Genomic DNA, 20,586 nt, shown 5'->3' with positions numbered 1-20,586 from the left:
TGCTTTTAGTGATGCTTTCCCTTGGCGTTCTTCTTCTTGTTCTTGCGTGCACGAGGGGCATCATCCTTTTGAATGTACTCTAGGATTTGTTCAATGGGCATATCTCCACGAGGAGCGTGTCCATTCTGCGCTGCAGACGCGCTGCCGTTGGTGGCTGCACGACCTGATGGACGGGCTTGCTGTGCTTGCGCAGCACGAAGCTGCTGCTCGCGAGCTCTCTGAGCAGACACGATGGCATTTGAAGTCAACTCCTTGAGCCACATGTCACTCTCCTTTGTTCGTGGATCCTCAGCTCCAAGCTAAAGCAGTCGAGATTTAGCACAGAATCTTTTTCTCCAGCGGTCAATATGTTCAAGTTCAATTTACCTTCTTGTCAAACACGTTAAAGGCTACACGCTCGGCATTCAGTGCCTTGGTAAAGTCGCCTTGCAAGGTGTAAGCCTTGGCCAACACGTGGTATCCAGTAGCAACGAGTACGTGGTCCTGGCCCAAGATATCCTCCTGTGTCTTGCAAGCACGTTCGAAGAACTTGGCGCTGACAGGATAGTCTCGCAAAGACTGCAACATGACACCGGCATTGTTGTCGGCGGTGGCAGAGTCTGGGTGGCCAGGGCCAAAGACCAGATCCCAATAGTGGAGAGCATGTTTCAGATATCGCAACGCAAGCTTGGTACGTCCAGCAGCATGCTCAAACAATCCAAGGTTGAGATAATGGTGCAGTGTTTCTGGATGGTCAACACCGTTGGTGCGCTCGGCAGCAATGACCGCCTTGCGCTGGAGTTCCAGGGCAGCTTCGCGGTCCTCACTGTGATGATAAATCATTGCAAGGGTTGCATAGCACTTGCTGGTTTCCGGATGTAGCAATCCATATGTCTGCTCGTGCAAAGTCAAGCTTTCCAAGAGCAATTCCAAACCAAGTTGGCGGTGGCCCTGAGCCAAGCTCATCTTGCCCGCTTCGAATGTTTCCTCAGCAAACATGCTTCGAGTAGTTGCTTGCTTGATAGTGGGCATCAAGTTCTGAATATCATCTGGAATAAAGGTCGTGGAACGGTATTTGCGCACGGGAGCTTCGAGTTCTGCAGCAGGCTGTACCTTCTTACCCTTCTTGCCAACCTTTTGCTGCTGCTTGTTCTTTTGACGAGCATGGAATGACTGAATGGCTGCGTCTTCGGCGACAATAGCAGCGCGTTCTTCCTCAGAGTAAGCATCGAAACGGTAGTCTCTGGCAGCAAGTTGGATACCGACTCGCAAGCAAATTTCACGGAGCGTCGGCAACGGCTTGAGCTCCTTCAATGCTTCCTCTTCAAGCTTGTATCGGAAGCGGGTCAAAATCGCATGCCGGATCTCGGCACGCACAGACTCTGGCGTGAGCTTGGTCCACTCAAGCGCGTCCTTATCGGCACCCTCTGGGACCTTGGGCTTGGGGTTGGCATTGATTTGATGACCAAACAAGCAGTTGAAAAAGTGAGAAATGCAATATCGAGTCTCCACAATGTCGCAGGAAGCCAACAGTTTGCGCAGAATACGTTTGCTAGAACGGACAACCATTTCTTGAATGGCCAAACGTTCAATATGTTCAATGCGCTTATCTTTGCTGATAGCCACCAAGCGAGCAATTTCACCGAGGTATCGCATATTGATACCACGGCGGTGCATAGCCTTGGTCAAAGCATCTCCGTCGAGTGGAGAAATGGCATAGGATGCAAAGTCGAGAACAAGACTGGGAATCATTTCTTCCTTCAAAAATTTGGAGGCTGCGCGAACGTTCTCTTGTTGCTTCAAAGCTTCAGGATCATCATGCTTGGCATTGGTAAACACATCAGGATTGAATGTGAGCTTAAACTCGCTGATATCGATCTTGATATCTTCATCTTCCTCCTCTTGCTGCTCTTCCCCTTGCTGCTGTTCATCAGACTTTTCCATGGCCTTATCCTCGGACTTTTCGTTCTTGTTTTCTTGCTTGTTATCGTTTTCTTTGGCCTGGTGTTCCTTTCTCTCCTTTTTAATTTCTTCAGTCTTGGCCTTGACCCATTCTCTAAACTTGTGTTCCCAATAGAGGCTCATAAGTTCCGGTCGCAGGAGAGTCAACTTGTGTGGGTAGGCAGGCATGCCATCCTTTTCAACACACTCGTTCTCTTGGAACTCAATATCCACAGGATTCAAGCGGTACAAGTCCAGCATGTAGCGACGACCATCGGCGCCAAGCAGACCTTTGGTTTCCACGGAAGTATACAATTCGACCTTTTCGCCCTTGCCATCGATCAGAGTGTGAGGTGCCAAGTGCAGCGACTTTGCAATTTCTTTGCCAAGATTTTCGTGGAAAGTTCTATCTGCAGAAATCTGGTTGCCGTTGTCAACAGATCCATAAACGATCGAGTTCTCGTCTTGTCGTCGGAAGATGCCAGGCACGATGCTTTGTGCAACGACGCGGACACCCTTGTAGTCGATGACCACGGTTCCCAGCGTGTAGAGTCCTTCGGCGTCCACAGTGTTGAAAATCTTAACACCTTCAAGGTCTTTGCCGGTTGCAACGTGAGCAGCCTCGTCGCCACCCAAGCTTTCAAACGTGCCGCGACCATCGCTGCCTTTGCTGAAAAAAATGTTATTATATACATACATGTGGGATTCCTCTGGCTCAAGAGGGTTCAGTGGTATGACTGAACCGTCAACGACAGCCATGGCTCCTCGCACAGCAGCTTCAGTGAATTCGGATTGAACCTTGTTGATCAAGCGCTCGCGCAACACTCGTTCCTGCAAAGTTGACTTGGGGAGCTCACGATGCGATTGTAATTCATCGTTCCAGTCCCGCAAGGACTCGACTGCATCTGTTCCGAAGTTGAGCAAGGTCTCTGAAGGGCGCGAAGGGTCATAGACATGTTCAGGGGCTTGGACAACCCATGGGTGTGCTGGAAAGTATGTGTTGACAGGCAAGACTTCGAGCATATGGTGTCGTGTAATGAAATCTTGGACCTTGACAAAATTGTTAGCAAAATGCTTGGAGACTTTTTGCAACAAGGTGATCAATGAGTGTGCGGGTTCGAATCCCTTCTTTCGACTAGGATCGAATTTGGAGGGTGTCGAATTATTAACAAAGAATCCATTCGTTGATGCTGTAATGTGGAATGTATCGTTTTCCAATGTTGTGACCAGAATATACATGAGATCGCCTTTGAGGCGTTGAGCATGAGGAACCGGGTTCCAGCCCGATAATGCAATGGATCGCAAACACTGTGGTGCCAACCGATTGAAGCCTTCTGGCACAAATTCTGAAAGCTTTGAGCGGTCATCCAAGTTGACATTGGTGAATGCATGCTCTGGGATAGGGTCAGTAGAGAAAAGATCCTCGGGCGTCTTTTCCTTCTCAGGCACGATCTCCTCATCTACTCGAAGACATGAGTATACTTACTTTCTCCCGCGTATACACCCATTACAGCCTTTTCACCTACCAATTTCTCCCGTGACAGCGGTCAGGAAAGAGATGCCGGCGTCGATACCAACAGCAGTGCTGCTAGGGCGATAAGGTCCACCCAATAAATCCCGAAGTCGGTTGATATGCAAACGAACATCGCGCTCGGTATACTTGTCTGAAAAAATACACTTAGTTTACTAGAAGATTTTGCCAATTATAGCTTGTTTGTACCTTCAAGAAGCTCGAGGGTAGTTTCCGTAGTGATACCTTCCACCTCAGCTAATTCCGCAAAATCGTTCAGCCGCTCGCCGTTTAGTGCTAACGAGAAGCAAGAGTGTGCGCAAGTCTCGGGCGACTCCATGATCGACTGCTTAATGTCATGGATTGTCTCACGTGGGCTGGCCTAATTTTTGTTTTTGCAAGTCTTGCAGTTTAGTACCTCGAGAATTTATTCTTTTCACCCTGCTACCAAACTTACGATAACTTTAATCTCTCCAGCGCCACCGGGAAGCTTCACAGTAAGCTGGAAAGTTTCTTCCGCCACAACTATCACATTATGCCACGTGAGGTACTAAATAAAACAGAATTGTCTCCACAACAGAACGTTTACCTTCCTCTGCGGGGACCGCCTCTTGCTCCTTAGGTACAGGCTCTTGCGATTGTTCGACCATGGCTGTCCTAGCAGGCGTCAATGTCAGCAATTGTATGCAGCAGCCTTGGCCTGTGACATAGGAAACTACCAAAGACGAAAAAGTCAAAAAGGTCAAACGTTAGAGAGTGGGGGTGAAGTTGGAAAAAATGTTTGCTGTCACAGCGGAGCGAGGCTGCCCGATGCTCTGCAAGCGTGAGTAACCTTTCAAAGGAAAATCAACGATGAAATTGCACATTCGAAGTAGAATTTTTGGATAAGCCCATTTTTGCTAAACCTCTGCTCAAAACCGTCTGCTGCTCATATTCCAGATGGCACTAACTGATACATGGCAGCTTAAGAGCTTATCTGCCAGTAGATTGTGTAATAAATGGTACGGGGACGGAAGCACGCTCAGCTATATATAAATCATCACCCTATTTTCTATTGGAATCGAATCTTTGTGATTACAAGGAATGAGATTTTGATACTGAAAATACATAGATATCATTACAAGTTTCTGAAATCTGCAAATTGGTGTACATTTTTCAAACCCCAAAAGAAAATCATAAAGATTTCCATTACATACAATTTCGTTACAAGTGAAAAGTACAACAAGCTCTGAAGATCTCAGAATTGTATAGCTGTTCTTAACAAAGTAGCTCTTGCGCCGGCTTGCTGAGCGACGATGAAAAGTGGCATGACTGCTTAAATGAAGCATAGCTATTCCACATTATCTTCTGTTTTGCTCCTCATCAGCGCCTGATCAGCTATGGGACAAATATAAGCAGCGTCTTCTAATAGATTTTTTATGCTCTGCAGCAGTTACAGCGCATCTAGATAAAGAATTAGCCTATCAAGAGACGCTGATGCAGATAGAAAGGATCATTTTGCACAGCGGTTCGTCATTACAGTAATATCCGTCAATGCCATCTGCAGAGCATTGAAGATTCATACAAACCACAGCTATCGATAGGTCGATGGACTAGCAATCTGACACTAATACTGAAAATCAATAATTCTACTCTTTCATGTAATTGCTTTCTAAACGAGCGAAATTGCTGTCGTTTGGAATAAGCTATTAGACAAAAACATGACCTTGATAAAGCATGCATCATAATCCTCGCTAACTCAGGTGCAGCATGGATGATTCTGGGAATGTACCTGCTCCACACCGTATCATTTTCTGTGTTGCCATTTTGCAAGTATGTAGTCTGAAACAGGTTAATCATAGGCTTCAACTCCTTCGAAATCTATAATATCCTAAGAGAATTGTGTCCACATCGTATTATGAAATGAAAAGATGGTTTGGGATCATATTATTCAATACGGAGTATACATATATAATTGAAAAGATTCACAAACTATGCTATGATCATTTCATTTCTAAATCCCGGATGTTGGTCATGCTTAACAATGTTTTCATTGTTTATTTATAGTGAGCATCCCTACGTAGTTTATCACCTACCACAGACTTGTAGGGGCTCTTATAAAGTGATAAATACCTGTATTGCATTGGTCATTCGTTGTGTTGGAATCATGTTTGGAAACATCGTTATCTGTGAAGAATAATAAAAGCAGCTCAGTTCTTGAGGTCGTGCCGTTTGGGACTTCACTGATTATTATTCAGTAAGGCAGCATTAGAAAGGTGATGGATTGAAAAGTAACCTTCATTAATCAACATCTGCTTCTTTCAGTGTGTCCCCAGGTTTTTCGCTTGGGTTTCCCTTTTTTTTTTTCTTGCGCCTCGAAATACCATTAAAGAAAGGATGTTATACCGTCCACAACCCTGGATGAGTGGCGGTCCCTGGCCGGGCACCAAAATACCTTTGGGACGTTATTCGTATGTCTTCCGAATAGGGTTTGGATGCTGGCTATCTTTCCCTTTGTCATGCATCCCTCAATGTGCAAATACTCTCCTTCATAACTTGTTTTCGTACGTTCGACGCAAAATTATTTTCAATAAACAATAGCGGCTATTTGCAGCAAGAGCGACATTCAATTTTGGAAACAATGTATCTCGGAATTCGGGACGGGCAATTATTGCCATGCGTCTACTGCGCGGCGTGGAGACTTACAAGCGTTCTTTTCGGTGGAGTTCCATCCATAATTTGTGCAAACTTGTCGTCACACAACAATGTACAGACGCTAAATCATTTAGAACGATCGATGTCATCGGATCTCAGTTAGAGGCTCACTGCAGCCCAGATCAAGTGATCCATGGAAGCAAATGGTTACACATGGAACTTTTGACAAGCAACTTCTTGCAGCTCTGGGGGAAAGGGGTTTCTGGTGTCGGCCACTGGGAGCAACTCCGCTCGCTTTTTGGAAGTCTTTGGGGCCCATGTGAAAGAGAACTGTCGGGACGAGACGCCACCTCTTTCTTCAGTATATAAATTCTGTTCCTTTTGACTTTTCCCTGTCTCACATAAACATTGGAGATCGCTTATGGTACCGGAACCATTTGTCAATAATATTGTTTATATTGTGGCGCTTGCACAGACGGCAGTTGCGCCGCTTGCCTTTGTATATTATATTTATTATATCGCCACCGAGCGTCCACTTTTCATCACAGGTTACGCTGCGACCGATGCACTTTTGCATTACTGGCTTGGATGCGAGCTTATATTCTACGTCTTCTTTCAAATCACGCGCAGTCGAATGCAGCAAACGCTACCGGCAGTTTATCCGGGGCCCAAAGAGCGCAGAAGCCTGTACTACAATTGTATTTCAAACATTGACGACGTGGACGAATGGCTGACTGGCTGGTTCATGAAGAACAACAATCCCTCGCAACACCCTAAACTGTGTGAAATCCGTCGCGAAAACCTGGCAGAATGGTATGTGGAATGATTTTAGAAATCCATAGAAACCCTACCGCTTTTTTTTCCTTTTGCAAACGAAATTGACGAAAACATTTCAGGATTGCATGGGCGTTCTTTGCCCAATCGATGGAAACCCTGTTTGAAGACGAGGCGTCCATGAAAGAGATGTACTGGATGATTGATGACTTCTCGCAGCGATTTAAAGTGAACTTTTTGCCTGGCTACGACGACGATATTGTTGCCTTCAGACTCACTTTGGACCCGGTGCAGGCATATCACAGACCATTCGCATTCTATTTGTTTATATTTGCCCTGACCTACGTGAACGGGATTATTATGCGCGCATGGGGTTTCAAGAAACACGGTGCAGAGATCCAATCATCCTTGTCATTTTGGTGGAACGATGCAGCAAACCCAGAGAGGAGCGAGCGCATTTGTTACTGGTTCCGGGATGGAGACAGAAGCAAAAAGCCCATTGTCTTTGTGCATGGCATTGGTCCTGGACTGTTGTTGTATCTGCGCCTTGTCTATCAACTTGTGGCCCTTGGAGCCCCGGTATTTTGCGTGGAATTGCCATATGTTGCGATGAGATGCGTAGAGGATGTCCCTACTATGCAGGAGACTGTACGGGATGTGGAACGCATGCTTCAGCATCATGGCTGCAACGATGCTGTATTTGTAGCGCATTCTCTAGGTACAGCCATTACTTCCTGGATGATCAAACACATTCCAAAGGTGGTTTCCGGCATTGTCATGCTGGATCCTATTACCTTCTTGCTACATTACAAGGATGTCTGTTTCAACTTTGTTTACCGTTTACCCGCCACCGCAAGCCAGGTAAAAATGAATTCCAAAACGGATGATGGAATTTCTAACTACATGGCTAATCTAAACTATTTCATTCAAAATAGTCTATTGTCAAATATTTTGCTTCCAGTGAACTTTATATAAGCTACTATATTGGTCGCCATTTCCATTGGTTCCAGATGGCCCTGTACGTGACAGCAAGGCATGGAAACAACCAGCATACGACTGCAATGCCAAGCAAAACCAGAGTCTTCCTTTCGGAATTGGACAATATTGTCCATTCACCACGCGTACACAAGTACCTCACAAAGAATGGTATAGATTCTGTTCTAATGCATGGTATGGATCACGGTTGGTTCTTGCTTAGAAGCGCGTGGCTGGAGCAAATTATTGGCACCGTTGCCGAGTATATCTCCAACTGATTTTTGTTTCTGTATACCTACATTCATTTATGCTACATCGCTGACTTTGTACATAACCCTCAAGCCTTATACCCCTCCCCGATGAATCTCTTGAATGTTACCTGAATAGTCGTAATAGTTTAAGATAATGTTTGTTGCCTGTTCAAAATCCGAGAATACATTATTATGTCGTGCGGTTGATACAGCACTGTAGTAAATTAATATTGAATGGAAACGAGAGCAAGTTTATATAGACAGTTGGTCAAGTATGTACAGAGCGGAAACAAGAATAGCAGAGAACTAAATCCGTATGTTTGTCGCATTTGAGATCATGCAGATACGCCTATTCGCTGAGCCAACCGCTGGTATTGCTCGCGTGCAAGCTTCCTTTGCCGCCAGATAACTAGAGAAACGGAGGATACTGCCACAGCCAAGTTTATAACCTAAAAGGCTTATACGTAAGCAAGTTGATTTGAAAATCAATCGCGCACGGCCAGCTATGCTTACCTCGAACTTTACAAACTTCCAATGCTCGATACGTTTCACGTGTGGACATCCGCGGAAAGACGGCAGCGAGATAGCATCGTAATCATAGAGAGTAGTTTGGTTTCGCATATACTCTGCAATATCTGGATCGTCCCATTTGCAGCGCACAGGCTGTTTGTTTCCGTACTCCATGCAATAAGGTGCTGTTTTCTATGATCGATATCTGCTTAGTCACGACCATTTCATGCATACAACGCATATTGTATATTTACCTTTTCAAATGGCGTGCAAACATCACACTCGCCTGTAGCCACGCAGGTGTAGGTGGGCGCTTCGATATCTTCATGCGAATGGGTATAGTTGCCAAGATGAGGTGGTATTTTCTCATTATCTTCGGATGCAAACGGCGGCGCACGTTCTAATATACTGGCGGTGCAGCATACTATATAATAAGCGATGCAGCTGGCGTTCCGCACGATCAGCTGTTTCCGTTCATGCAGCCGGTACTCTCCTGTCTTCTTACATGTAGACGATTAGAATGGAAGCACCTGGAGGTCGCCACATTGTCGTTTGAGGAAGGAAGAAGCGGAGTCCGAGTACTCCACAAACGTTGCAAGCTTTGACATGCAAAGGAAATCTCTGTGGGGATCATACAAGGCTCTCGATCCACGGACACGCATCATGATTGGCGTGGGTAAGCATTTGTAATTGTGTGCCTTGAATATCTCTATCCTGACTGTAGTTTGTGGCTAGGCGGAATGATCTTTGCAACAGCTGGCATTGTCGTGTCAGACTATCTCGAGCAGAAATTCCCGGCCACAGAGCAAGAAAAAGAACTCGCAGAAGCAATGTCACCAATAACTGTGGTTGACCATGAACTAAACAAGAAGAAATGATATCAACAGAAGCTAGCATATTTGCTGTCATTTGGACTAAATAACTAGACAAAAAATGACATTGATTCATCAACCTCTGTATTCTTTAGAATGAGCTTTCTGTTACGGAAAGCGTTGTGCATCTAGTGGACTGTATCCATTGAACCTCGGTTAACAGAGTACACGCCAATCCTCGCAAACCCAGATGTAGCATGAATCATTCTGGCAAAAAGCAGACTCGTCGCAGAAAGATCTTTATATAGAGTTCATGCCAGTCTCTTTCCACTTGCGAACGCAAGCCAAAACCTTCATTTTTGCCTCCTCATTGTTTCTTTGCACAGCCGGAGTTACGCTAACTTGATCGAAAGATTGCTTCATCTAGGTTAACAAAATGTCGATTTAATGGGGCGCTTAATAAATGTATGTGAATTTGCTGATTTGAAGGGACGAATCTCTCCTAATTTAAATATTCGCTTTACGCTATCCATTGAGATGCTTAGAAAGACTTAACTGCTGTTACTTGAGTCTACTATTTGCTACCATTGTTACAAAAAGATTACTATCATTCGAAAACCTCCACACAGTACTATCATTGTGTCTGCCTCTGCTGCTGGATGAACAGAAAAAAGATAACAGTCAGGTCTATTTCTGTACCATAACCGTTTGCACTGGTCCAAGTCAAAAGCAACAAGTCGTCCCAATAACCTATGTGCATTGATCCCCTAATCCCACTGAACTATCTAATCGAAAAGGTCGGTCGTTAATGGCGTGTATATCGGGGGGGGTGGACCTTTGATCCAAATGATTATGACATTATTTGCAGCATAATTCCAAATGCTCAAGCACCTTCCATCAGATAGCTTTTGTCACTCGGCTTGCATATTTCCACCTGGAAGGGAAAATAGCCAAACATCTACTATAGACAGGCGGTTGCTTAGCAGCTGGCCTCATAGAACGTGTTTAGAAATCAATTGCAAAATATGTTGATGTGAGCCATGATTTTACAGCGTATCAACAAGCAAGCGCATTATTGCATCGATCAAAGGATTCGAGCAAGGGTCATCCAGCCGAGAGAAAACATGTCGGACATGGCACTGCCAAAAAATTTTTAATCATTGCGAGCCCCGGCCGCTCTCCCCTTCCTCTGTCAACCATGTATATCACCCGTGCTATTGGCCGTTTTGCCTCTAGTGCATTCCGTGCCCCTCTCGTTGCCAGACCCGTCGGCGTGCCTGCCGCTGTCAAGGGTAAGCCACGCGATCTTGTCGGCTACAAATACCTCGTCAATAACATTTGGATCAGCTCGCACCTATGCCACAGAAGCCGCCTCTGTTGGTCACATTCGGTATGTACAGCATACATCTATGGATGAACATACACGCGCTTGCTTCAGTTATACTCAGTAATAATCTTACAGCTCCGTCATTGGTGCCGTTGTTGACGTCCAATTCGAGCAAGAGAACCTTCCCGCCATCTTGAACGCCTTGGAAGTCCAGGACCACGCTGGCGGTCGTCTTGTCCTCGAAGTCGCTCAGCACTTGGGTGAGAACACTGTCCGCACTATTGCTATGGACGGTACCGAGGGTAAGAGCGCCAAGGAAACGCGTTGCTATGCAACCATTGCCAATGCAAATATATCTAACCAAAAATTTCTGATATATTTCTGATATGTAACAGGTCTTGTCCGTGGCCAGAAGGTCCGCGACACTGGTGCTCCCATCACCATCCCTGTCGGCAGCGAAGTCTTGGGTCGTATCATCAACGTCATTGGTGAGCCCATCGACGAGCGTGGTCCCATCAAGGCCAAGTCCTCCCGTCCCATCCACGCCGATGCTCCCGAGTTCGTCGACCAATCTCCCACTCCCGAAATCTTGGAAACTGGTATCAAGGTTGTCGACTTGCTCGCTCCCTATGCCCGTGGTGGTAAAATTGGTCTCTTCGGTGGTGCCGGTGTCGGTAAGACTGTCTTGATTCAGGAACTTATCAACAACATTGCCAAGGCCCACGGTGGTTACTCCATTTTCTGTGGTGTCGGTGAGCGTACTCGTGAGGGTAACGACTTGTACCACGAAATGATGGCTACTGGTGTCATCAAGTTGGAGGGCGACTCCAAGTGTGCTCTTGTCTTTGGTCAGATGAACGAACCCCCAGGAGCTCGTGCTCGTGTCGCCTTGACCGGTCTTACCATTGCTGAATACTTCCGTGATGAAGAAGGCCAGGATGTGTTGCTCTTCATTGACAACATTTTCCGTTTCACTCAGGCCGGTTCTGAAGTGTCTGCTTTGCTTGGTCGTATCCCCTCTGCTGTCGGTTACCAACCTACCTTGTCCACTGATATGGGTGGTATGCAAGAACGTATTACCACTACCAAGAACGGTTCCATTACCTCCGTCCAGGCTGTCTACGTCCCTGCTGATGACTTGACTGATCCTGCCCCCGCTACCACTTTCGCTCACTTGGATGCCACCACTGTCTTGTCCCGTTCCATTGCTGAATTGGGTATCTACCCCGCTGTCGACCCTCTTGACTCCAAGTCCCGTATCTTGGATCCCCGTATTGTCGGTGAGGAACACTACGCTGTTGCCACCGGTGTCCAGCAGATTCTCCAGAACTACAAGTCTCTTCAGGATATCATTGCTATTTTGGGTATGGATGAATTGTCTGAAGAAGACAAGCTCGTCGTCGAACGTGCCCGTAAGATCCAGCGTTTCTTGTCCCAACCCTTCGCTGTCGCCCAGGTCTTCACTGGCTACGAGGGTCGTCTCGTCAAATTGACCGACACCATCCGCTCCTTCAAGGAAATCTTGGACGGCAAGCACGACAACTTGCCTGAATCCGCATTCTACATGCAGGGTGACATTAACGATGTTATCAAGCGTGCCGAACAGCTTGCCAAGGAAATGGGTGGTCAGTAAATGACATCTAAATGCAAAAAATAAAAGATAGAACGTTTGGTTTTCTTGTTCAAAATGTATATCTGCTGCGTTGCAAATTCCAATTGACTGCTTCAGTAACGGCAAAGTACTACTGCTGTCTATAGACTGCTCCAAATAAATCGCAGAGAGCTATTCTGTTAGAGCGGTTGCAAAGTATCAAGCACTTCGTCGAGGCTGTCATGTTCTTTGGTGATTACTGGATGCCTTTGAGCATCATCGCATCATCGTCCGACCTTGGACGATTATGCAGATAGTAGCCCAGTACCTTGTTCGAAAGGCAGCTGAAGCATATATTCGTTGTAAAAGTCAATACGGCTCTGAGTACTGCGAAGCTTCGATATTCATCGGTCATCTGGAACTCTTGGTTGTTGGTGGCTTCTTTGGCAATACCGTCAGCGACGTGCGCACAGGCTTCTTAGGCTCCTCAATTCAAAACCTTGCCGCTCACATGAAAAGACACGTCGAGGCAGAATCAAACCTCATGACGCACAATTCCTGGCAACTTCTCTCGCTATAACCGTCTCTTACGTCACTATGGCAAGGCTCACGCAGGTCAGGATTAGTCCTTCCACAGTGCTCGATTTGCCACCGGCTGCCACCCGCTCCTAGCAAGTCTCAATACCATCACAACACATAGACCGGTCTCGTTTGTCCCGGCATGCTTTTCAAGGATGACAGCAAGAAAGAACGAGCACTTTACTATGTGTGGTTTTGAGAGAAAAATAACATCGTAGAAGCAGACGATAAATAACGTCAGACTTGAGTGTACCCCGACATGTGGACACCACTATGCTCGCCACGGCCCTCACTTAGAAACTAAAATACCTTCTAAATCATTATTAATAAAGTACCAGCAATCAATCAAATGGTGTGCGAAAAATCGGCGATTACCTCCTTTGCTGTTGATTGGATATGGCTACTTTTGAGGGTAGCAAACACTTTAAGCGATCCTATATCTTCTTTTCCGCCATCGTCTCCCTACAACTACAACTACTCCTACGTTGTCTCGAGCTAAAGGGGAGAAAGAAGGCCATCAGCTCCTACTTGGTAAAGGTTGTCAAATCGCTCGCTATGCTGGAGAAAGAGCCTGGGATGAATGATGCCCAAGCCAAGTTATCACCTACTGTACCGACGCTGAAAAGCGAGACGTTGACGTTGGTCAACGCAGGTTTCTCAGCTGCTATTTGGAACGCCAACGGCAATGTTATCATGGAGTTTGCCATATTATACCCACACTATAGTATTTGATATACGTTCATGAAGTCGAGTTGACAAGAGGCAAGTACTCAGTGAGATTACTAAGTATACATAAATCAGCCATAAATGTACTTTATTCTTGTCTCCGTGTAATTCATCTGCTTTCAGCCATGAGTATTCTACTTCATGTGAAACATGAGAATAGGAAGAGTCATGCGAGAACGTTGAAAATGGATTTTCCATGATATACTCTGAGATCTTTATATACTAGTCTACGGATCGGATCCAGATTGTATCGTTCTACAAGCTCACATCTATCGATTTCATTGCAATACACGGCCTCGTTGCCAAGAGTCATTCGCTGATATTTCCATAGGAAATTGGGTGTATCTCTTCTTGGACACCTCGTCTCAAGCGACCTGTCAGATGCGGAATCAACATAAGCAATCAATATACGACGGTCATCGTGACTGACTAATTCAGAACGTCTCAAACGTGCTGTTTTTGCTTTAGCCCCGTAATCCATCCAAAGATACTTATGACAACCACAGACTGTAAACGTCCAACGGTCTGAGTCAACGGAGCAAGCGTCTGTTATAACGAAAACTGCATATCACGACGAATACGAATGGCAGTGCAGAATCGCGACACTCAAGCGGCATTTGTAATAGCATTGTTTGCAACTTAGGCAAAGTGAAACGGATAACTAAACAATATCATATCATATCATATTTGCTATTGAAATCAGAGAACTATGTGTATTTTTCTATTATTTCCATCCGATTAGGTTCTGGGATGCTAGAAACACAACAACTCCTGATAAGGACATAAAAAGTTCGTCTCCAGCTCCACCCAGCTGGTGGAAATTGAGGCCGCCACGTCGACCGCCACGGAACTCCAGGCGCTCCTCTCTCCCTCATCCAAACTTGACAAGATGAATTTCGACGAAATTGAAGAGCAGGTAAAAACATCGAAAACAAAGTCGCATGCTGTGGAGGCTGGCTGAACAATTGAAAGGACGGAATCCGATTCTCGTGGAACGCTTGGCCATCATCGCGTATCGAGGCGACAAAAGCAGTTGTTCCTATCGCGTGCTTGTACACACCTCTAAAGGAACGTGAAGACTTTGCTGAGAGTCCCATTTGGTACGAACCTGTTATGTGCAAGGCTCCATGCCGGGCCATTCTCAACCCATACTGGTAAAGTCACAATTTTCTCTGTGTATCTACAGTTATGCCAACCATTGTGTTTAGCCAAATCGATGTACGCGGAAAGCTCTGGATCTGTCCATTCTGTTTGCAGCGTAATGCCTTTCCTCCTCACTACAAAGATATCTCCAACACCAACCTGCCCGCCGAGTTGCTCCCAAAGTACACTACTATTGAATATAACTTGAACCGCGTGGCACAAATCCCACCTATCTTTTTATACGTCGTTGACACTTGTCTCGAAGATGATGATCTCAAAGCCCTCAAGGATTCGCTTATTGTCAGCTTGAGCCTGCTTCCTCCTTACGCTTGGGTTGGCTTGATCACATATGGAACAATGGTAAACGAGAGACATGACTCCGATTACAACGCGTCAGCACAATGCTAATTGATATTTAAAGACTCAAGTCCATGAATTGGGTTTCGCTGAATGTCCCAAGTCCTTCGTTTTCCGCGGTACCAAGGATTACGCTCCGAAGCAAGTTCAGGAGATGCTTGGATTGACTGGGGCTTCTGTCCGACCTGGTCAACCTGCTGCACGTCCTGGACAGCCTCCTCAAATGAGCATGGCTGCCAACAGGTATACTACAAATCGATTTCTAGATGGATAAGTCTTCCTGTTTAACATCATGATTAGATTCCTTCTCCCTGTAAAGGACTGCGAATTTGTCTTGACGTCGATTCTCGAGAACTTGCAGCGTGATCCTTGGCCCGTTGCCAACGGCAAGCGTGCTCAACGCTGCACAGGTGTCGCTATGAGCGTTGCTGTAGGATTGTTGGAGGTAATTTAATTACTATAAATGCTGCTATGAAGCGAGACGACTGATCTTGGCGGTTTTCAGACCACCTTCCCCAACACTGGCGCTCGTGTCATGCTCTTCAGCGGTGGCCCAGCAACAGAAGGTCCCGGTATGGTTGTGAGCAACGAACTTCGTGAACCAATTCGTTCCCATCACGACATTGAAAAGGAAACTGCGAAGTATTACAAGAAGGCTGTTAAGGTACGCACGAATTTGATACTGGTATATTAGGAAACTGATAAAAGATCGTGTCTAGTTCTACGATGCTTTGGCTAAGCGTGCTGCAACAAATGGTCACACTATTGATATCTTTGCTGGCTGTCTGGATCAGATCGGTTTGCTTGAAATGAAATCAATGGTCAACTCGACCGGCGGCTTTATGATCCTTTCCGATTCATTCAACACTGCAATTTTCAAACAAAGTTTCCAAAGAGTTTTCCAAAAAGACAATCAAGGTCATTTACAAATGGGTTTCAATGCTACTTTGGATGTCCAGGTACGGATCTTGTTTATTTCTGTAAGCGTTTTATATACTAAAGTGAAATGCGACAGACTACACGTGAACTTAAAGTTTGTGGTCTTATTGGCCATGCAGTGTCTGCCAACAAAAAGTCATCGTACGTGGGTGAGACGGAAATCGGCATCGGCAACACTTCAGCGTGGAAAATGTGCTCCCTTACACCAAAAAGCACTCAAGGCATCTATTTTGAAGTTGTCAACCAACCAACAGTACAGTTCCAGCCTGGCTCCCGTGGTCTAATCCAGTTCGTGACGCATTATCAACATTCAAGTGGTCAATTCCGTTTACGTGTCACAACCGTCGCTCGCAACTTTGCTGAAGGTCAAAGTCCCGAGATCGCCAATTCGTTCGACCAAGAAACTGCAGCAGTCCTCATGTCCCGCATTGCTGTATTCAAGGGCGAAATCGATGACGGACCTGATGTGCTTAGATGGCTCGATCGTATGCTTATTCGCCTTTGTCAACGCTTTGCAGACTACCGCAAGGATGACCAGCATAGTTTCCGACTATCAGAGAACTTTTCAATTTACCCACAATTTATGTTCCATTTGAGGAGAAGTCAATTCTTGCAAGTATTCAACAACTCCCCTGATGAAACTGCATTCTACCGGTAAGTCAAGGGTCACCTCTAATAGACCATATCAACTGGTGTGACTGAATTGCCCTATTAGCCATGTCCTCAACCGCGAAAATGTGGACAATTCGCTTATTATGATCCAGCCTACATTGACGTCTTACAGCTTTGACAATCCTCCTCAGCCGGTTCTTCTCGACTCTATCTCTATTAAACCAGACGTTATTCTCTTGCTTGATACCTTTTTCCATCTATTAATTTTCCATGGCGAGACGATTGCACAGTGGCGACAAGCTGGATACCAGGACCAAGAGGGCTACGAAAACTTTAAACAGCTACTCGAGTCTCCAGTTTTGGATGCTCAAGATTTGCTGATGGACAGATTCCCTGTTCCCCGATACATTGTTTGCGATCAAGGTGGTTCACAAGCACGTTTTTTGTTGTCTAAATTGAACCCATCAACAACACACGCATCCAGCAGCCCATACGGTGTACCACAAGGAGCTGCTATTTTCACCGACGATGTTAGCTTGCAAGTGTTTATGGAACACTTGAAGAAGTGCGTATTAATATTTTGAGGTACTCGCTATTATCCAGCAACTAACCCGCTCATTCCTACTTCCTAGATTGTCTGTCGCTGGCACTTCTTAATGAAACTTTCGATAGAAGGATCCACAGAATCGAAAACCAAGTGTAATAAACAGTATTATTATAGTTTTGAGACTCTGACGGCATGTTCAGAGAGGTCTATCGGAAAGCTTAAATTCTTTGTCCAAATTTGACATCCTTTTGCTGACACTAATTAGGAAAAGGTGGACAACGACGCTCAATAGTTATCGATAATGACATAACGCTCATGTTTCAGCCGTAAGGTTGACGCACCAGTTTGGCTTCAACAATCGTAATGGTTACAGAGGAAATCTGAACTTTTGAGGCAGGATAACTCAAATATTTTCATCCAGTGGAAGACCGCTAACGATTAACAAATGTTTTAAACATAAAGATTGAACTTTCAGCAGTTCGTCTTCATCACAAAACAGTATGGATAGAACTGGACACTACAAATAAATCGTGGTATCTGAATTTTTGCCGGCAGATACCAGCTGGTATATGACAGGTATCTGCCAGCATATACCGGATCTTTAGGTGCGGTGGGACCCAAAGCATCTTAAGACTGCCTGTAAACGTTTGTACTGTTTATTTGTATAAACCCTTTGATCACAAATGTCTCTAGAAGTGTTAGGCTTTCGTAACAAGGGCTTTTTACGAAATATTAAACACATGATTGTACGTTGTTTTTATTCATAGCTTTATGGTCCAGAAGCAATAGCAGATGAGGTCTCATTCCTAAGCCACCAAGACCTGTCAATCTGGAGTTTCCTCCAGGGCAAGAACTAATACTCTCTCAGCTTGCAGCATGTCGAGCATCGTATGGCAGTTATGGACAAAGAACACACTCGGTGCCTTGCAGCGAGCAGCGCCTACCATGTACAGACCATTATCAACAGCGGGAGCACCAGCAGGTGTTGACATGTTTGCGGCATTCCGGAATAAGACACAAGCAGCCGACAGTGTTTTCAACGAAGAACGATTAGAAGAGGCCTCTGCAGAGCAGGAACTGCAAGAACCTGTTGGACCTAACAGCCCAGTAATTCTTCAGCTAGTAAACACAATTATGCGCGATGGTAAACGAGCGAGGGCACAACGTCTTGTATCAGACAGTATCAAGCTACTTGAACAGAAACTCGATGGTGAAGATCCATATCAGGTCATGCAAGATGCTATTGAAAGCGCTTCACCTCTTCTCAAGCTCGTAAACACGAAAAAGGGCAGCAAATCTGTTGCTATTCCTACACCTCTCCGAACACGACAGCGTCGTCGATATGGCATTGTATGGATCCTGGAGGAAGCAGGCCGACGACCGGAAAAGACATTTGAGCAACGCTTTGCAGCCGAGATCTTTAACATCCATCAAGGCAGCAGCGCCGTATTAGAAAAGAAGCTCAATTTGCACAAGCAGGCCTTGGCAAACCGTGCCAATGCCCAGGTTTCCTATAACAGCTCCTTAAACCCTGTACAATAATCAGTAGATCACCAATAAAAGACATATTAAAAACTATTACAAAGTTGCAAGTTACAAGATGAAGGAAAATGTATTTACCGAGAGCCAGACTGTGGGAATTGGACGTAGTAAAAAATCGTGTACGCGGGAATATAGGCAATTAGAGCGGTTCTTGGACCAAGAGTGAAGGGGAAGGAAGCATGAGCATGAAGTCCTTCTTTCACAAAACATGACGAAAACGGGTGTTCCACGTTACGACGAGTTGCCTATTGACCCCAAGTATCCTCCACACACTGCCTGGGGCGTCTGGGGCCTACATGATAATCTAGGCACCCTGAATTTTTTAACGGCAGAGCGCATTGCTCAGGTGAGCATAGATATCGTTTGCGCTAGAAAATGAAGTAGATGATGCAGATGCTGAGTGCAGAACCCAAAAAGGCAACGAAATTTGTTCGTCGAGGAGCCGTGTTCTCGCTTAACTGGGGATTAGAGCAGCCGAACCCACCTTTCTTTGGACGCAGTGCGATCCAGCACCAAATACGCGACCGAAGCAATGATGGGCGCAAGTTTGACGACGTCTATGACAACTTCAACACACAGTCGTCAACGCAGTGGGACGGTCTACGACACGTCTGCCACTTGAGTTCGCACCGGTTTTACAACAACGTTGCGCCTTCTGAGGTCACGCCAGGGCCCGAAGCAACTGATCGCCTGGGAATGCATTTTGTTGCTCGTCACGGAATCGCTGGACGCGCTGTATTGCTTGATTATGCACGCTGGGCTGAGAAACACTGCAAACAAGAGTTTAAACCGCTGTCTCGGCAAGAAGTTACAGTTGAAGAGCTAGAAATGGTGGCGGCAGAGCAAAAAGTCAAGTTCATGCCTGGAGATATTCTCCTAATACGCATGGGATGGATGGCAGCGCATCTGAAAACGCCCGAGGTAATGGCGGGCGCCAAGATACCTCAATGTATCGGTCTCAAAGCATGTCAGAAGACATTCAAGTGGCTCTGGGATCACCAGTTTGCTGCTGTAGCCTCAGATGTCATCGCGCTAGAGGCGTTCCCACCGCATAACTGGGATGATAGTCTCCGTAAGTAAAAGAACTATAATACTTTACTTGGGCTCTCACATGACTGTGATGAGATAATATATTTATTTATAATAGATGCCCAGTGCCTTGGAGGGTTCGGAATGATGCTTGGGGAAATGTTTTATCTCGAGGATTTAGCAGAGGACTCGGCCCACGATGGCGTCTATGAATATCTGTTTACAAGCACGCCTCTAAACAAGGAAGGAGGTGTCGCATCTCCTCCAAACGCCTTGTGTTTGAAATAATGGACATGTTCCCGGACCAGACACACAGACATCTTGTTGCCTAGATAGATGTTAGTGTGACACCAAAAGCGGATTAGGTTTTGATAAAGATCTCAGATGATGCTCAGGATCATGTGCATCGTGTATACAGTGATTTAAAAAGCATATATTGATGAGATCTGGTACGACTATCATGGATCCGGGAAAGTAAAGTGCAGTAGTCTGTAAAATTTTATATTAGTTCCGGCTATCTAAACGTATACTTTTTATGGTTGGGATTCCGGATGTCAAGTGATCCGCCTGCTGAACATCGCCAAGCTCGCATAGAGAGAGCAACGACGAAGCCAGACGAAAAAAAAAAAAAAAAAAAAACAAAAAAAAAAAAAAAAAAAAAAAAAAAAAATAAAAAATAAAAAGGGCGACCAGTTACCGATCATCCTGACCTGTACTCAACAAGACATTTAACAAGAATCAATCATGAAACAAGCTGGATGTAACTGCTGCTCGTAAGCTAAACTCGAAGGCACATAGCGAGTCAGGG

The 20,586-nt window shown here is 45.5% G+C and overlaps 10 protein-coding genes across 10 annotated transcripts; 8 read left to right on the top strand and 2 right to left on the bottom strand.

Moving 5' to 3' along the window:
* Positions 1-5: 5 nt before the first annotated feature.
* On the bottom strand, positions 6-4,080 carry VTP01DRAFT_6378 (uncharacterized protein; the record flags this gene model as incomplete). Its single annotated transcript, XM_069385272.1, has 6 exons — positions 6-299; positions 367-3,380; positions 3,447-3,584; positions 3,641-3,812; positions 3,888-3,955; positions 4,020-4,080. 6 exons carry the CDS (start codon positions 4,078-4,080, stop codon positions 6-8), a joined length of 3,747 nt encoding a protein of 1,248 aa, XP_069242751.1.
* A 2,405-nt stretch (positions 4,081-6,485) lies between these two features.
* On the top strand, positions 6,486-8,091 carry VTP01DRAFT_6377 (uncharacterized protein; the record flags this gene model as incomplete). The annotated part of the gene is made up of 3 exons (XM_069385271.1): positions 6,486-6,877; positions 6,961-7,699; positions 7,774-8,091. 3 exons carry the CDS (start codon positions 6,486-6,488, stop codon positions 8,089-8,091), a joined length of 1,449 nt encoding a protein of 482 aa, XP_069242750.1.
* Positions 8,092-8,399: 308 nt separating this feature from the next.
* VTP01DRAFT_6376 (uncharacterized protein) lies at positions 8,400-9,120 on the bottom strand (the record flags this gene model as incomplete). The annotated part of the gene is made up of 4 exons (XM_069385270.1): positions 8,400-8,513; positions 8,578-8,766; positions 8,829-9,018; positions 9,080-9,120. 4 exons carry the CDS (start codon positions 9,118-9,120, stop codon positions 8,400-8,402), a joined length of 534 nt encoding a protein of 177 aa, XP_069242749.1.
* Positions 9,121-9,180: 60 nt separating this feature from the next.
* Positions 9,181-9,452, top strand: VTP01DRAFT_6375 (uncharacterized protein; the record flags this gene model as incomplete). The annotated part of the gene is made up of 2 exons (XM_069385269.1): positions 9,181-9,250; positions 9,310-9,452. The coding sequence occupies 2 exons, from the start codon at positions 9,181-9,183 to the stop codon at positions 9,450-9,452; spliced, it is 213 nt and encodes a 70-aa protein (XP_069242748.1).
* A 1,132-nt stretch (positions 9,453-10,584) lies between these two features.
* VTP01DRAFT_6374 (uncharacterized protein) lies at positions 10,585-12,346 on the top strand (the record flags this gene model as incomplete). The annotated part of the gene is made up of 4 exons (XM_069385268.1): positions 10,585-10,678; positions 10,734-10,776; positions 10,849-11,015; positions 11,109-12,346. 4 exons carry the CDS (start codon positions 10,585-10,587, stop codon positions 12,344-12,346), a joined length of 1,542 nt encoding a protein of 513 aa, XP_069242747.1.
* Positions 12,347-12,611: 265 nt separating this feature from the next.
* Positions 12,612-12,884, top strand: VTP01DRAFT_6373 (uncharacterized protein; the record flags this gene model as incomplete). The annotated part of the gene is made up of 1 exon (XM_069385267.1): positions 12,612-12,884. One exon carries the CDS (start codon positions 12,612-12,614, stop codon positions 12,882-12,884), a length of 273 nt encoding a protein of 90 aa, XP_069242746.1.
* A 554-nt stretch (positions 12,885-13,438) lies between these two features.
* On the top strand, positions 13,439-14,038 carry VTP01DRAFT_6372 (uncharacterized protein; the record flags this gene model as incomplete). Its single annotated transcript, XM_069385266.1, has 2 exons — positions 13,439-13,607; positions 13,836-14,038. The coding sequence occupies 2 exons, from the start codon at positions 13,439-13,441 to the stop codon at positions 14,036-14,038; spliced, it is 372 nt and encodes a 123-aa protein (XP_069242745.1).
* A 460-nt stretch (positions 14,039-14,498) lies between these two features.
* On the top strand, positions 14,499-17,317 carry VTP01DRAFT_6371 (uncharacterized protein; the record flags this gene model as incomplete). Its single annotated transcript, XM_069385265.1, has 10 exons — positions 14,499-14,525; positions 14,582-14,763; positions 14,818-15,112; positions 15,174-15,352; positions 15,410-15,554; positions 15,615-15,773; positions 15,829-16,068; positions 16,125-16,702; positions 16,764-17,225; positions 17,293-17,317. 10 exons carry the CDS (start codon positions 14,499-14,501, stop codon positions 17,315-17,317), a joined length of 2,292 nt encoding a protein of 763 aa, XP_069242744.1.
* A 766-nt stretch (positions 17,318-18,083) lies between these two features.
* VTP01DRAFT_6370 (mitochondrial 37S ribosomal protein uS7m) lies at positions 18,084-18,749 on the top strand (the record flags this gene model as incomplete). The annotated part of the gene is made up of 1 exon (XM_069385264.1): positions 18,084-18,749. The coding sequence occupies one exon, from the start codon at positions 18,084-18,086 to the stop codon at positions 18,747-18,749; it is 666 nt and encodes a 221-aa protein (XP_069242743.1).
* A 208-nt stretch (positions 18,750-18,957) lies between these two features.
* Positions 18,958-20,066, top strand: VTP01DRAFT_6369 (uncharacterized protein; the record flags this gene model as incomplete). The annotated part of the gene is made up of 3 exons (XM_069385262.1): positions 18,958-19,095; positions 19,167-19,821; positions 19,897-20,066. 3 exons carry the CDS (start codon positions 18,958-18,960, stop codon positions 20,064-20,066), a joined length of 963 nt encoding a protein of 320 aa, XP_069242742.1.
* Positions 20,067-20,586: the final 520 nt, after the last annotated feature.

This window comes from Rhizomucor pusillus (assembly GCF_041956525.1).
Source record: "Rhizomucor pusillus strain CBS 183.67 unplaced genomic scaffold VTP01scaffold_3, whole genome shotgun sequence".
Lineage (NCBI taxonomy): Eukaryota > Fungi > Mucoromycota > Mucoromycetes > Mucorales > Lichtheimiaceae > Rhizomucor > Rhizomucor pusillus.
This window is presented reverse-complemented; position numbering and strand designations above follow the sequence as displayed.